This window comes from Tauraco erythrolophus, chromosome 9 (assembly GCF_009769465.1).
Source record: "Tauraco erythrolophus isolate bTauEry1 chromosome 9, bTauEry1.pri, whole genome shotgun sequence".
NCBI classification, from domain to species: Eukaryota; Metazoa; Chordata; class Aves; order Musophagiformes; family Musophagidae; genus Tauraco; species Tauraco erythrolophus.
Window position 1 is genome coordinate 3,644,199 of NC_141473.1, and position 17,031 is coordinate 3,661,229.

Sequence of the window (17,031 nt, forward strand, 5' to 3'; positions counted from 1 at the left end):
GATAGGATAGGATAGGATAGGATAGGATAGGATAGGATAGGATAGGATAGGATAGGATAGGATAGGATAGGATAGGATAGGATAGGATAGGATAGGATAGGATAGGATAGGATAGGATAGGATAGGATGTACTTGCCCACCAGCTGGTAGGGACTCTTGGTTTTGCACGTCATGATAAAGACTGCAAGCGGCAGGGGTAGAGCCATAAGACTTTGTGTGGCCATGGAGTCTCAGGTGAGGACCTTGGAGCAGCCGTTTCATTGACAGCAGCCAGTGGAAGGAAAGACTGGTCTCGTTCTCGGGGTCTGTTCCTGGCTTTGTGACAGTTCCTAAGTGAATTGGATAAATCTCTCTGTCTCAGTTTCTCCATCTGTGAAATTCATTTAATGATTCTTACCTACCTCACACAGCTGTTGCGTGGAGCTGAAGTTTAAGTGCCTGAAAAACATCTAATGAAAGGAAGCGCAAGCTGTTAGCTCACTGAAATCTCAGGGCACTAATATCCTCCTGCTCCTACTAGACGGGCACCTTGGGCACTGTTCCAGGGGTGGATCAATAGGGACTGTCCTCAGATTAGGAGAGTTCGTTGAAAGACATGAAACTAGTCATGAAGAATAGGTTCTGCATTTTACTATGCTCTGAAGCCTGAGTGCTCAGCGGTAGTCAGAGGAGCAAAAAGGATCAGAGGAATTACTGAGACAGAAATAGAGGATAGAACAGAAACCCTCGTTACCACTTTATAAAGCCATAGTGCACTCACATCTTGAATCCTGCATGCAGTTCTTGTTTTCCCCTCCTCATCCCCATCTCAGAAAAGGAAACTGTATATCCAGAAAAGGTACAGAGAAGGGCAAAAATCATGATCAAAGATATGGAACAGCTTTTATCCAAGGAGAGAAAATAGACTAGGATTTGTCACTTTTGAAACGAGGTGACGGAGAAAGGGGTATGATGAAACGAGGCTGAATGTCATGCTGAAGAGGGGACAATTACTGAATATTTTTCGTAACCCCAAAATTAGGAGACATGAAATGAAACTTTAGAGCAAAGGAAAGTACTTTTTTATTCACCAAATAATGAAGCTGTGGAGCTCACTGTCACAGAGAGGGTGTCAATGTAAAAAGTATCAGTAGATTCAAAAAAGATGAGCCAGTCTGGGGTGGGGAACTGAGGGCTGTCAAACCCAAAGATGACCCTGACACTCGTGCTGTCAGAGCTGGGGTACCAACTAGGGTGTGCTTGTTATGTTCTTATATCTTACCCTCAAGTATCTGCTGTTGGCCAGGGCCAGAGACAAGGCCCTGAGCTGGAGCAACCTTGCTCTGACTTACTACAGCCATCAAGTTCTTACTTACAATGCAGCCACATGGTTGAGCATTTGAGATGTGTTATTAGCTTGTAAATATGATGTGATTAGTCCGTGATGAGCTACAGGAGGAATCAAGACAGGTTTGACTCCTTTACATTTTTCAGGCAGATGGAGGGGGTGAGATAGAAAGATAAGTGAGGAGTAGACTCGGCTTTCTTACACACAGACACTCACGTATTTCAGCTATGTTACGTCTTCTGAGACATAACATTTGAGTGCCTCGCTTCACGTAGGATTACAATGGCATAAATAGTTGGATTGACACTGATAGCTGCCTAAAATGCAGGTTCGAGGAGGATATAATCATGCCAGAGTCTATATCCTGCTGGCTTCTCCGGAGGAGGAAGAGCTGAATGGCGGAGAGGAGGTGGTAAATGCTGAATGCACGAAATGGGAACAATGGGTAATCAGGATTTCCGGCGCTTCCATCTGGATAAGAAAGCCAATTAGACTGCCAAAGCTTGTGGGAAGGTGAAGGTACGACAAAGTCAAGTAGTTTCCTTCCTGTCCTCAGGAAATACCCTTCTGTTTATCTAGCTCGGACGCTCTTCCAGTTTTTAGCAAATAATTTTGGTCTGTAGGCACCACACACATCTTCTGTGACAAATTTGCATGAAGTTGAATGATTTTTCCCTTATTATTTTCTTTGCAAGCACAGAACCTAGCAAATATGCACCAAAATGCAGCCTGAAGAAGAGCAGGATCTCCGTGGTCCAGGGCCTGGCAGAGGATGCTGGCACAGGGACGTGGAGCTCCAAAGGCATCCGCAGTGACCTCTCTGCTGGGGGGCTCTCAGAAATAGCTCGGTAGTTTAAGGATGCAAATCTCCCAGGAAACCTTTTATTTCTAAAACACCAAAATGCTCTTGAAATCCCAAGAATCCCTCGGAGTTACCCAATTGCTAGATGATAAGCTTAGAAGTATTCAGTCATTGTCCAAGCTCATCAGTGACTGAAAGATGCTGCATCCATAGTGACGGTGATGGGGATAAGGCCCCAGAACTGAACAGACATTAATATTTAATGGGATTACATAGTTATGCTCCACGAGGCCGCCAATATTAGAGCCATCCATTTTTCAAATGGTCTGGCTGAACTCACTGCATCCCAGACACAGTCAGCTGGAGAGGGGATTTAAATATGACACTCCAGACATCAACTATTTATAAAAGGAATGGAAGTAGGAAACCAGTGAGAAAAAAATTTAAATTCCTCATAACTCCTCAAGCGTGATTTCCCCACAGATGATGAGATTTCATCCAAAAGAGAAGTTAAGAGAAAATCCCAGTTGAGAAAAGGTCCGCTTTGGATGTGTGTTTCTTCTCCATACTTTCTAAAGAACTTTTTTTTTTATAAACATCTCATACCATTTATAAGTTATCTGACTGTGAAACTACTGGAGGCTCTTGAGCTTAATGTTAGAAAGCATTCAGCTTCTGGGGCTTTGTAGCTTCTGTATTCTGTCTGTTCAAGTGGTAAACAGCTCCCGACCCACGATCGCCTCCGTGGTCCGAGACAAACACCATCTCTGTTCTTTGACAATTGTGTGCCCGCTGTCCCCGGGCGCACAGCAATCCCCCAAGCATCACTGCTACTGCCAGCACAAGCATGAGAGATGATCTGTACCTGCCTGAGCCTGCCCCTTCTCTGGCAAGTCTGTGTCTGACAGCACTTAATTTAAAAAAAAAAACAACACCAAAAACCTAAAACTGAAAATATTTTTATACGTTTAGTGATTGAAAAGTCATCCTATGAGCTTTGATGTGATGTGTGAGTTTGAAGCAAGCCTTCTTTTATTGTTATTCCATTTGCTGCACAGTGCTATAAAATGCGCTCACTAAATTGGCACTGATGCCAACGTCTCTTTCCTTCTTCATTTTTCTCTGCTCCCCTCGGTTTGTCTCGTCACCCTCGCAGCTGAGCTCACATGTGACACTTTCTCTGATAACACAATTACTGTTTCTTGCAACCCAGATGCTGGACATGAAATTGCATTATCGCTTTCGATTCCAGTAACTCCCTGCTTAAATTCCAGGCACCAAAGTTGCAGACCAATATGCATTCACTCTGGACAAATCTGTCTTGCACTGAGAAAGGATTAAGTGCGTGCTACAGTAGTCTCTGGGTATGACTACATTTTAGGCACTGTGCTATAGAATATATTTTCAGGTTAATGAAGGGCATTGGCTGGCATATAACATATTTGACTAATGATGTGTCTACGTGAGAACACCTCTACCACTACTGCAATATGTAAACCCAATAATACTACTCCTTTAACCTCTCTTCGAGATGTTGCCCTTTGTTGATTTGGGTCACACTTGTTATTTTAGTGGAATCCTGCTGTGTGGTAGAGTAGGATAATGGTGTTATTTGGGTCTTGTGTGATGCTCTTCATCGATTGATAGTTATTGTGTATGGCTACTAAAATTTACCTTGTTTTAACGGTGGGGAACTGATGCAGAGAGAGGTGGATTGCCTGTCCAGGGGCAGTGGTGGAGACAGCAGTACTTCTACCTCTGGACTCTAGCTCCCATTCTCTGTATTTCCCAGTTCTTTAAAATTAAAGAAGGGCCAAACCATTTGGGAAATGTCTAAAGGTCACCTAGCCCATTAGAAAAAAACGTCCACAGATTATCTTGTTCATTTATCCCAATAGTATTGATCTGCAACTAATTAAAAACAGACTGAAAGTGAAGTTTTCATTCAAAACTTCATTTTTCTTCCTCTTTTGTTTGTTTGCCTTCTTACTTGCCTGGGAATTTGTTATGCAAAGTCCTGAGAATGTAAAATTGATAAGGAAAATAAATAAAAATGCCCTATCACTTTGCGGGTCACCTTCTGATGTCATGTATGTTGAGAAACCCATCAGGAGCAGCAGGAGAACAACACTCCAGGGCCACACGGCTCCAATTCTGTTATCTATTCACCTAAAATCCTCATTGAAATAGGTGGTACAGCCGTGGGATTGATCCCTTTACTTTGGAAGCTGTAGTGTTCATTAGGAAATGAAGGTTTTTAGGTGTAAAAAAACCTGCACAGTCTTCCACTGCGTCTGTGGGCACAGACAAACTTACTGTGAATTTGTGGTGTGTAAGCACGACAACCCTCTATAGTCTAATTAATCTCTTACAAACTGAAAACAGCTACATTCCTCTTCCAGTGGTAATAGAGCTTTTTATTATTATTGTTTAGAAATGAGTATAACTTTAGGCTTCATTAAAACCAAATGTTTAATTGCATTCATGGATATCAGATTTATCGATTTACTTAACTTTCCCTGTATAGTACAGCAGAATAATATATCACAGTTTCATATAATGCTGTCCTAGCCAAGTTTTACTTCAGCATCACGATTTCTCAGACAAGCATGTATTGATGGTTTGTGTTGGCAGGGCCTCTGCTTCTGCCGACAAGTTGGAAAAGAAAAATCTCATTTATATTTTGTGATTTTTCTAAAGTCTGTTGATTTATGAAATACGACTGGCCTTGCATTATGTTTTGGTTTGGTGTTTTGTTTTAAGAGAAAAAAATATCCCATTTGATTTTAAATAGTGGAATTACTCCATCTAATTGCGTTTCCCTAATTGAGAAATTCCTGGCAAGTTAAACAGCAATTAATAACACATTAATCATTTAGGTTCTGTTTTAATTTCTTTTCCTTGGAGATGGAGGGAGTCCTCCCACCGTCGGCCATCTCATATACACGTTCCCCATGTGTCCATATGGCATGTGGTGGTGTACAGTAGGCAAATACCAATGGGTCGTTCGTGCTTAAAGCTGATGAGCAGCAAGATGGATGTGGTTTATTTGGTGCTGCCCACCAGGCGTCAGCAGGGTTCAAACCCTGTTGAGAGGTACTACCTCAAGCTCAAGACCACACTGAAGCTGCTTCCAGTTGGCTTGGAGCCTGTGAACTGATGTCTGGACATGCTGTATGGTATAGATTTTTTTTTTCTCCTTCTCTGCTAGCAGTGAGGAAAAGGACAGCCCCAACGTTTTAGACAGGGGTTGAATCATCTCTTGTCTTTCCTGCCCAGCCCATTTGCAAGATCTTTCTGACTTTCCAGCATCAGTATGGTTTGGGACTGGGGAAAACGTAGATGCCATGAACTAGATACCTGGAAAGCAGAGAAGATATACTTTGTATTGCATTTTTTCCAAATATTTATAAGCTTGGGAATTCTAGTAGTCTTTTGCCTGCTAGAGATAATGGTAGAAATCTCACAGATTTGGGCAGAAGTTGGTCTTAAAGAACAACCACTTCTGGAGTACTCACAGAGTTGCTGAAATCCCTTTGGGGTTCCTTGTATAATTTTTGGTTGGGATTCTGTAGTTTAATATACTGCCTGCTTGCCACATTGGAAAACATTCTATTATTTAACATTACTGCCTCCTGAAAAATGAAAAAGTTGCACCATCTTGTTCTGCAGGGAACATAGGCTGACTCAGGAGTGTGGGAGAACCATGTTCAAGAGGAGGACATGGAAATGGTGTAGGAGTAACAGTAGCTTTTTTGAAACGTCTGACAAAAGTGGAAGGAAAAAGTAGTCATGGATTTATTTTATTTGCATCATATTCTTAGCACTGAATGACTGGTAGGTATTGTTCATCTAATGCCGCCATGCCAAAAAAAGAAAGAAATCATAGCTCTTGACTAGATATATTTTTAAGGTGCTGTGCTTGGCCCTGATCGATGGGGGGAAAATTTAATTGTAGGAAAAGAAATTTAGTCAAAAAATAGAGTGCTGGCCAAGAAAATTTGTATTTGATATTCATTATCTTATTACAGATGGTCACAAGCCAAGTGCTGATGTCCTGTAGGCAGCACTCAAAGGATAAGTGTGCATTAAATGAAAAGTGTATTTTCCTTTATGCCAAATCTGCAGATTATTTTTTACCATGGGATTCCTTCATATACAACGGTGGAACTGTTCTTAAAGGCTCACGCAGTCGCTTGGGATGGGAGTCTGGCTCTGGCATGCTCAGTAGAAAACAAAATTAATCACTCTGGTGTCTGGTCATTTGTCCATATCTTCTGCAGCTAAAGAAAATGAGGAGTAAAGAAATGATTATTCAGTTATTTTAGACAGTAGCTGGCTATACAAAGGGTATATTGGAAACCTGGCATTGATGTGGCATGGTTTGGCTATGAACTCTTGACTCTAAGATGTTGGCTTTAAAAAAAAAAAGAGAGAGTGCACTTTACCCAGTTAACTACTAAGTCTCTTCCTGTCTAGTGTAAATAGTTAAATAAAATTATTTAAGTCTATATTTTTCAAAGTTAATGTTCTAAGCACGATAAAGTTTAACATTAAAAATAAAACCCTTTGTGGTTCTATGTTGTTTTTGAGTTGTCGGTAAAAGGAGATGGTCAGACTGGCCCATTTCAAACAGTGACTAATGGACTCCTGCCTCCATTGCTGGTTCCAGCTGCCTCCAAAATTAAATGATTAATTGCACAGGGGAAAGACAACAATCCTTATTTGATTGTGCTGATTACGGAGTTGCTGATTATCAGAGTAAAGGGAATATGTTGTCCTAGTTTCCTAAATTCTTCACGGAATAAGGCAGATCTGAAGATAATTTAGAACTGTAGGGTGGAAGGTTACTCAAGTCATGGGGTGACCTGCTCGGAGGTCTGTCGTATGTCGTGCACGCTATAGCATATCCTGGCTGTAGCTACAAGGATTCCTGTGATAAATCAGTCCTGCTTTTCCAACTGTGATCCATCACACACAGCATGCCTGCACGATGGGTTAATAACATATCTTACCCGATTTGCCAAGGGTGCTAATGAAGCTACGAATGAATTACCAGACCTGGGTCAGATCAGTAAAGTAGGCTTCTGCAAAGGCTATTGTACAGCCTTTAATACCACGGGTTTCCAGTCTTTACTTTTTCCTCTTGGACTTCTAGCTGTTCTAGTTAACAGTCAAATGGTCATCTGTTGGATTGGCTGAACTGGTGCTAATAATGTTTTGCAGCAAAACTGTGCAGTCAGTTTGGAATGAAAATGTCAGTTAAGTGGTTAAGAGGCCAAAGACGACTTTGTTTGAGTTTCTTCATCGTGTCTTGCTAAGAATAGAATAGCTAGGGCAGCTTTTCCTTAATAATTTCACTTTTTATTTTTAAATCGGTCTTTATGGTGTCACTAACCTGCTTCTGGGTCCTTTCTCTTTTTCTTTTTTTTTTCTTCTTTTCTTTTTTTAGCTTTCTGCAGAAGAATTGTAGAGACATGTATTGGTCTCACAATGGTTGTCGTATCTTACCTTTGTTGCAGTACAGACAAAAATAAGAAAAATAGACACTTCCTATACACCAAAAAGACACACTAATAAAATACAGCCAGCTTTGGACTGAAAACAATTGCCATTTAATAGCATATATAGACAGTATAGAGCAGTCTAGGGGAGGAATTGAGGAAGAATGCCTTGGCCTATTAAAAGTTTCATAGAAATTCCAGGTAGGTAGATTGTAATTATTGCTGCTGAACCTTTGCCAGTGCTTCAGGGTTAATGCCTTCATAATTTAAAGACAGGGAAGAAACTAGTAATGTAGTTCACTATTCAGTGTGGTTACTAATTGATGAATGCTTACAACACCCTATAAGTAAATGCTTATCTCTAGTTTAGAAAAGAGAAATGGGTTTTAAAGGGTGCCTTTCTCTGGTCACACAGTTACCCAACAAAACCAATTTAGGAATTATCTGGGACCCTCCTGGGTGGTTGGCAGTATGTGCTCTGGATGCAAGTTACACGCTTGTAAATTGGGCACAGGATTAAATCCCTTTCCCGTACAGTAATTGCTGCCTGAGCCCTGTCAGTAAACCTATTTCATGCCTTCTGATGCTGTGCCAGTCCAGATGTACAGTGGAGCAGTCTTCTTACTCTGTGGTCCTCCAGTTGCACTTATGATTACTAATTCCAGTGGTATTGTTGGAGATCGTCCTACTTTATGCCATGTAGTACCAGAAATCCCACTCCAGCATGTGCAGACCACGGACACTGATACCACACTGCCTATATTTCTGTGCTGAGCTGAAATAGCAGCCTTATGCCAGCAGCCTGCCTCAGCAGGAGGAATTGGAAAGAGATTCAACCTTTTGTCAACTGTGCTGTACAGTAGCAGTTCACAATAATTGAACAGGATTCAGAACAAGAACCCAAGCATAGCTTTTATTTGTTAAGTTGTATACACCAGTTGTCTGGTGTATACAGGGAGAGCAGTTTTTGGTTAGGAGGCAGCAAATGAAGTCCAGAATTGGCTACATGTCCTATGTTCTTCCACGTGTTTCTTGGAGCAAGGTGTTATATCTCTTCCTAAACCTGTCTTTCCTCTTTGCATACTGTAGTTCACAGTGGTGCAACAAGAGTGCTTCCATTGATGGAAAATCTTTGAGATCCTTAGAGAATAGGTGGTATTGCTGTAAAAATGATTATTATTTGTAGTAAAATGGGTTAAACAGGAATCCACTGGTTAATATATCTGATCTTCGTTCTACTGCCCCGCTGTGCAATACTTAATAACCCCTTTTGATACTGCAATGCCTCTTTCATCTGGCAGGATTGGTGCTTGCATCAGCATCTGGTTTAAAAGGTATAATGCACACTGCAGATTGTAATGAATACTTTCACTCTGTACCTTTTCTTACAAAAGCATTTCGCCACGCTTTTGTTCATTACTGTTTGCCAAGGGTCCTCAGAAGCACGCACGTCGTGACTCCACTCAGCAATGGCTGTGCATCACTGGGAGAAGGGAAAACACATAAAACACAAACATAATTTTGCTCTACAGTACAGCACTTCTGAAGAGGAACATTTTCTTTGAGCCATTGCTTCTTTTCAAGTATAGCATGCTGCAATGACAAATGTACAGCTTTGATGTTTCCTGCTTCACCCGACCATGACATTGTAAATCAGCATTTTGCTTTTTCCATCATTATTAAAACCTATTGTAATTTTGTTGTAGATGAACATATGTTAGCTCTTGAAAATCATACATCTTACTCAGTTCTCTTCTGTAACAGGGGAATTATTGTATTTGGAAACAAAAGCTACATTCTGGAGCCATTAGAAGGTGCTACAAGTGAACACAAGATCTACCAAGCAGAGAATTTGAAAATAGCCCCAGGATCTTGTGGCCACCAGCTGGACATCTCTGCCATAAGAGCTGATGACAATGACACATCACACCATTCTCAAGCTGGCAGGGTAGGTGGATGACGCGCTTTTATGTTTCTGGTTTGTGAGTATGTCTCTGGTAGCATTTCCATATTACTGCTCACACAAAACTCTTTGTTGCAAAGAGTCCCTACTGAGCAAAACATTAAACCATATAGTCAGCTTCTGTTGATGTCCTGTGCTTGATCATGCTTAAAATTAAGCATAAACTTCCACAATTTGCTAAATGTTTATTACTTTTTCTTGATCCCGCATGCATAACTTGCTTTTGACTTTCTTTTTGGTAATGACATGGCACAGAAAAGCATATGGTTTCATACTATGGTAATATGTTTTGGTTCATATATGATTATAGCAAGAATTTAAGACCCCATAAGAATGCTGAGCAATGTCTGGAAAAGTTCTTGCCCACCCAAGGTGGAAGAGAACATGATAGCTGTGATACTTTGCTAATATTACGTTGTGAACCTATTATGTTCTAGCAGGAAAGTATCTTATGCAGACAAAACAAATTCTCACCGTATTATTTTACAGATGTTTTATTGTAATTGTTTCTATGTAGGAAGAAATGCATTTAATATGAAATGCATCTAGCTAATGGAAACTGTAGAAAATTAAATGAGCTAAAAATCGTACAGAAGAAATACTGTAATAAGTTCATCTGCATAGTGGATGGGGACTATAGAAAAGGTGTTCAGAAATTATACAATGACACAAATCTGCCCTCAGCATTTATTAAATGTCACATGTTGGGATTTATACTTACATGTGCTACTAAACACTTGCATCAAGTTAGTTGTTAAGGAAAGCAGCCTAAATGGCATCCCTGGGTATTATTTATTTAGTGAAATTAAGTTATTTTACATTTTAGAAATATTAAATATTACATCTAATGCATTAGCCTTTACAGATACCATTTTCTAGGCTAAGTGTATTTCTGAAAATGTGTGTAGGTTGAAAGCACTGGAAAAGTGCTTTTCACAACTCTATTAAGGTTGCCCCGAAGTTTTTGTCACTTTTGACTGGATTTCGCTGAGATAATCAGTGTAACATTAGGCAACTGAAAGAAAATGTGTGCATCCAACTACCTGATGCAATCAAAGCAATTTTACTATTACCCTCATGGTTCTCACATTTTGTTAATGGCTTCAACTATGAGCCAGAATTCACCTTAAACATCTGAAAAATATTATTTCTGTGGTTCAGTGGACATAATTACAAAACCTGTCAACAGCCACATCATATGGATAGGTGCAATATATATAGTGAGTACGTTGGATACACTTCTAATGCATGAATTTTGAGAGTTGTCAAATGTAATGTGTGGAGTGAGTTTTCACATTTCAAGTTGTCATCAGCTGAGCAGACTGTCAGGACATACTGAATAAAGATGACCTGCAAAGTATCGAGACGTAAGGCTGCTCCCAGTTACTCTGGGTGACAGAAGTAAGCAAATACCTAGTCTCAGGTTCAAGGCACAATGAAAACTTTTGGTTTCTTGACAGGTTTTGGAGGAGATTTTTGTTGTGGTTTTTTTTTTTTTTCCCCTGACCCTTCACTCAACTACTACACTAGATGCTTATTGAGCAGAGCTGAAATGTGAGGTCAATATATCACAAAGTTAGACTAGCCTTTGGGTTAGGCTTAAATACAGATAAATGATGGGATGAACAGTAGACTCAGCTTCCCAGATCGAAACACGAGATTTAATAGAGCAAGTCAGATAACGGAGCAGATGTGTGCAGACACGTTTTGCGCCATTGGAGATGAGTCTCTATAAATACTGGGTCATTTCATAACTCAGTGGACCCTCAAATTGCAGCAGGGAATGTGTGTTCCAGTTGAGCTCCATCGTGATAGGATCCTACAGAAAGCAAGCCCGATGTGTAAGATGATCTCTACAAAATGGCTTTTTTCTCTGTAGTCACACAAAAAAAAGCCATTTTAGTGGTGCTGGTGGACCACAGGTCAGGCAGGTGAGCAGTTTAGGGCAAGTGGATTACGCAGAAGAAAGGCTGCGATGTTGCCACGTGAATCCAAGCCATGCCAATTTGCAGGCAGGGGAGGATGAGGAAGGGCTACAGCGACATGGGACAGCAGTTTTGTGATAGGATCAGGTGTGGTGGAAGCAGGGGAGAAAGGCAACAGTCAGCGGAACAAAGTATATTGTCTCCCATCGTGGCTATCTGTCGTGGCTGTATTATTGACTCTTCGTTTCGGTTCTGAGGGATTAATTAACTCAGGCAATGGATTGTGCATTGGTGCAGGTGGCTGCAGAAAGCAAGCTGAAAGCAGTCACCATTAGGTACACTCTATAAATAAATATCGTATTCAAGGAATGCACATAGCCTTTGGGCAAATCACAGCAGTGGATTCATTATGCAAGTCAGTCACCAGAGGCTCGCACGACTATACCCTGCTAGCCAATTTCTCTCAGGCTGACTCTCTCCAGTCCAAACAGCTTTACTCTTGGTAAAAAGTAAATTGTTTGAACTGACTGATGTTACAGAGCTCTTCGTTACATCTTTGTACCTGAATTTTCATGTCTCATCTTTTACTCTTCATTTAGAAGAAGACTGGAGGCACCTTAGGGATACATCTCTGATCAGGACCGCATAATAAATTTCAGATTTATTTAAGGTTTTCAGTATCTGAGAGATCAATTCCGTCACAAACAAACCCACATGGCCGTTGGCCTTACGTGGCATCTCACTCGTGTCTGATATATTTTGCAGGGAGGTAGATCGAGCTCTGCCAGAGCACTGTGGGCTCAGCTGAAGTCTGCTGAGACATGGCAGGTCCTTTGCGTTGCGTCTGCTGCTGTTCCAGGAGCATCAGGAGGGGACATGCAGACTCCTTGATGTCCTGGTTCCCAGCCAGCATATCACCAGGCGCTACTGATGACCTGTGTGGCAGATGAAGTGTGGGCATGTACACCAAATCTGTGCACACACCGTGTCCCCAGAGTGGTGACAGCTGCGCAGGAAGGTGACAGAGAACCCCAACACCAGGAGAAGTTGTAAGAATACCTACCTGAGCTCATTTGCCAGACCCCCTAATCAGTGTAAACCTGTGAAGTGTTTGCATCATTGATGTTTAGTTCATTAATGATAGTTTTTACTGCTTTCTCAGTTCATAAATACTGTCCAAATGGAACATAACTGTTTTCCAGTCATTGTAGTTTGAAGGCTGTGTGACACTATTAAATACGAGTTTGAAAGTCAGAGTTACTAAAGGTTACACCTGTCACTTTCCTCTAAACACAGTTGTCTCGGTTTGAAAAAAAAAAAACAAAACCAGAGGTCTGCTAAGGAAGGCAGGAGCCTCCCTCGAAATGGAAACTGTAAACCCCCTCCCTCCGAATTACTAAAATTTTGAAATTAAAGGGCTCTCAGGCAAAGATATGGGAGTAGAAATAACAGTTCTTTACTGGGAAGATTAAAGAGAAGGGAAAACAACAACAACAACAACCCAAATGCAACAGTACACAAAAAGAAAAAAAAAAAAACAGAAACCCGCTGACAGAGTCAGAATACGACCTGACACCCTGCTGGTCAGGGTGCTGGCAGCAGTCTGATCAAACGGTGGCTGCGGTCCTCCTGCAATGGCAGACGTGGCTCCACAGAAGCAGCGATCCTGCCGAAGGGCGCGGGCCCCTCCGAAGGGCCGGCGGTGCTGCAGATGGCCCGGTCTTCCTCGAGTGGCTGCTCTGTCCCAAGTAGTCCAGCAGCAGCCCGAAGCGCCCGTCTGTCTCCCCCGGTGACTGCCCGAGCCCGACCACCGCCGCCGCCCCTTTCCCGCGCGCCCCCGGGTGCAGTCCCCAGGCCCGCCCTCTCCTCCCCCGCTGGAGCATCTCACATGGGGCCGATGTTGTTCTGGGAGTCTGGCCGCAGATCCTTGATTGCCCATCAAACAGAGATGGCTCCTGGAGGGAGTGATCCACAGTCATGGGCAAGGCATTGATGGCCCATTAACAGAAGACAGTCTGGGAGGAGGAGGCAAGGGAAACATTGCCCCACCTGGTTTCAGCAGCTCATGAAGATGGTGATAGAATACATACTTTTGGGCACATCTTACATCATAACCTAGGACATAATCCACCCCTTATTCTATTACCATCTACATCATACTCAAATCAATACCCTCCTACAGAGATACACATATATATATATAGAGAGAGAGAGAGAGATACAGAATGAAGAAAAAAAAAAAAACAAAACCAAAACCCCTTACATACAGTTCTCACTTAAAATCAGGTCTCCTTGTGGTACACAACGTGTTTCCCCATCTTTCTGCATTACCCACCAAGTGTAACCAGGTCCTTGAGCAAAAACAATCCCACGGATGGGTTTGCCTTTGTCTGAGGTGGGATTAATCCAAACGGTCTTTCCTAACATACCTCTCATGTGCACCACAGGGACTTTATCTCCATCCACTGTATGCAAGGGTTCAGATTGGGCGGGACCAGCTCGATTGACGGACCCTCGGGTATTGACCATCCAGGTGGCTTTCGCTAAGTTCATTTCCCAATTTCTGAAGGTTCCCCCACTAAGTGCCTTCAGGGTAGTCTTAAGCAGTCCATTACACCGTTCAACCTTCCCAGCAGCTGGTGCATGGTAAGGGATATGATATATCCATTCAATACCATGTTCTCTGGCCCAGGTGTTTATAAGGCCATTTTTGAAATGGGTCCCGTTGTCTGATTCGATTCTCTCAGGGGTGCCATGTCTCCACAGGATTTGCTTTTCCAGACCCAAGATGGTGTTACGGGCAGTAGCGTGAGGCACAGGGTAGGTCTCCAACCATCCTGTGGTGGCTTCTACCATGGTGAGCACATAATGCTTGCCTTGGCGGGTTTGAGGCAGTGTGATGTAATCAATCTGCCAGGCCTCCCCATACTTGTATTTGGACCACCGCCCACCATACCATAGGGGTTTCACTCGCTTAGCCTGCTTAATTGCAGCGCATGTCTCACAGTCATAGATAACCTGGGAGATACTGTCCATGGTTAAATCCACCCCTCGGTCTCGTGCCCACTTATAGGTGGCATCTCTGCCCTGATGGCCTGAGGCATCATGGGCCCATCGAGCTAAGAACAACTCGCCTTTATGTTGCCAATCCAAGTCTATCTGGGACACCTCTATTTTCGCAGCCTGATCTACCTGCTTGTTGTTATAATGCTCTTCATTAGCCCGGCTCTTAGGGACATGAGCATCTACATGGCGGACTTTCACAGGTAGCTTCACTACTCGAGTGGCAATGTCTTGCCACTCATCAGCAGCCCAGACTGGTTTTCCCTTACGCTGCCAGTTTGCCCTTTTCCACCTTTCCAGCCAGCCCCACAGAGCATTGGCTACCATCCATGAATCAGTGTAGAGGTAGAGCTTTGGCCACTTCTCTCTCTCAGCAATATCCAGGGCTAATTGGACGGCTTTGAGTTCAGCTAGTTGGCTCGATCCACCTTCTCCCTCAGTAGCTTGTGCAACTTGTCGTGTGGGGCTCCATACAGCAGCTTTCCATTTCCGGCTAGCACCTACAATTCGGCAGGAGCCATCAGTGAAAGAGGGCATATCGTCTTTCACTCTCCGGTAGCTCATTATATGGGGGTGCTTCCTTGGCGCGTGTCACTTGCTCCTCCTCTTCTTCAGAAGATAATCCAAAAGTCTCGCCTTCCGGCCAATTCGTAATTATTTCCAAGATCCCAGGGCGATTTGGGCTTCCAATACGGGCGCGCTGCGTTATGAGGGCAATCCATTTGCTCCAAGTAGCGTCAGTGGCATGATGCGTGGAAGGAACCTTTCCCTTAAACATCCACCCCAGCACCGGTAGTCGGGGTGCCAGGAGGAGTTGTGCCTCTGTGCCAATTACCTCTGAGGCAGCTTGGACTCCTTCATAGACAGCCAAGATTTCTTTCTCTGTTGGGGTGTAGTTGGCTTCAGACCCTTTGTAGCTTCGGCTCCAGAATCCCAGTGGTCGGCCCCGAGTCTCACCAGGCGCCTTCTGCCAAAGGCTCCAGGACAGACCCTTGTTCCCGGATGCAGAGTAGAGCACATTCTTCACCTCTGGTCCCATCCTGACTGGGCCAAGGGCTACCGCATGAGCGATTTCCTGCTTGATCTGGACGAAGGCTTGCTGCTGTTCAGGGCCCCAGTGGAAATCATTCTTCTTGCGGGTAACCAGGTACAGAGGGCTTACGATCTGGCTGTACTCAGGAACGTGCATTCTCCAAAAACCTATGGCGCCTAAGAAAGCTTGTGTTTCCTTCTTGTTGGTTGGTGGAGACATCGCAGTGATTTTATTGATGACCTCGATGGGAATCTGACGCCGTCCGTCTTGCCACTTTACCCCTAGGAACTGGATCTCCCGGGCAGGTCCCTTGACTTTGCTCTTTTTGATGGCGAAGCCAGCTTCCAGGAGAATCTGGATGATCTTCTCTCCTTTCTCAAATACCTCCGTTGCTGTGTTCCCCCACACAATGATGTCGTCAATGTACTGCAGATGTTCTGGAGCCTCACCCTTTTCCAGTGCAGTCTGGATCAGTCCATGGCAGATGGTAGGACTGTGCTTCCACCCCTGGGGCAATCGGTTCCAGGTGTACTGCACACCTCTCCAGGTGAAGGCAAACTGAGGCCTGCATTCTGCTGCCAGAGGAATGGAGAAAAAGGCATTGGCAATGTCAATAGTGGCATACCACTTCGCTGCTTTAGACTCCAGCTCATACTGGAGCTCCAACATGTCCGGCACAGCAGCGCTTAATGGTGGAGTCACTTCATTCAAGCCACGATAGTCCACTGTCAATCTCCATTCTCCATCAGACTTGCGCACAGGCCAAATGGGGCTGTTGAAGGGTGAGTGGGTCTTGCTGACCACCCCTTGGTTCTCCAGCTCGCGGATCATCTTGTGGATGGGGATCACAGCATCTCGATTCGTCCGGTACTGCCGGCGGTGCACTGTCGAGGTGGCGATTGGCACTTGCTGCTCTTCCACCTTCAGGAGCCCAACTGCAGAAGGATTCTCTGATAGTCCATGCAGGGTGTTCAATTGTTTAATGTGCTCTGCCTCCACAGCAGCTATTCCAAAAGCCCACCTGAGTCCCTTTGGGTCTTTGTAATAGCCATTCCGGAGGAAGTCTATGCCTAGAATGCACGGGGCCTCTGGGCCGGTGACAATGGGATGTTTCTGCCACTCCTTCCCAGTCAAGCTCACCTCGGCTTCCAACAGCGTCAATTGCTGCGATCCCCCTGTCACCCCGGCGATAGAAACAGGTTCTGCCCCCATATGTCCCGATGGCATTAGGGTACACTGCGCACCAGTATCAACCAATGCTTCATATTTTGTGGCTCTGATGTGCCAGGCCATCGGATCCACACCGTCCAAAAAACCCGGTTTTCCCGTGCCTCTCCCTGGCTAGAGGCAGGGCCCCTCTAGCCTTGGTTGTAATTTCTTTCCTGAGTATACATACTAGAGGTTCCTTCAAGGG

The 17,031-nt window shown here is 43.6% G+C and overlaps 1 protein-coding gene across 1 annotated transcript in view; it reads left to right on the plus strand.

Annotated features, from left to right (window-relative positions):
* The window catches only part of ADAM12 (ADAM metallopeptidase domain 12), a 193,602-nt gene that overhangs the window by 112,292 nt on the left and 64,279 nt on the right, over window positions 1-17,031 (plus strand). The window contains exon 6 of the mRNA XM_086617005.1: window positions 9,398-9,581. Within this exon, the coding sequence (XP_086473131.1) occupies window positions 9,398-9,581 (184 nt within the window). The remainder of the gene's footprint in view (window positions 1-9,397; window positions 9,582-17,031) is intronic.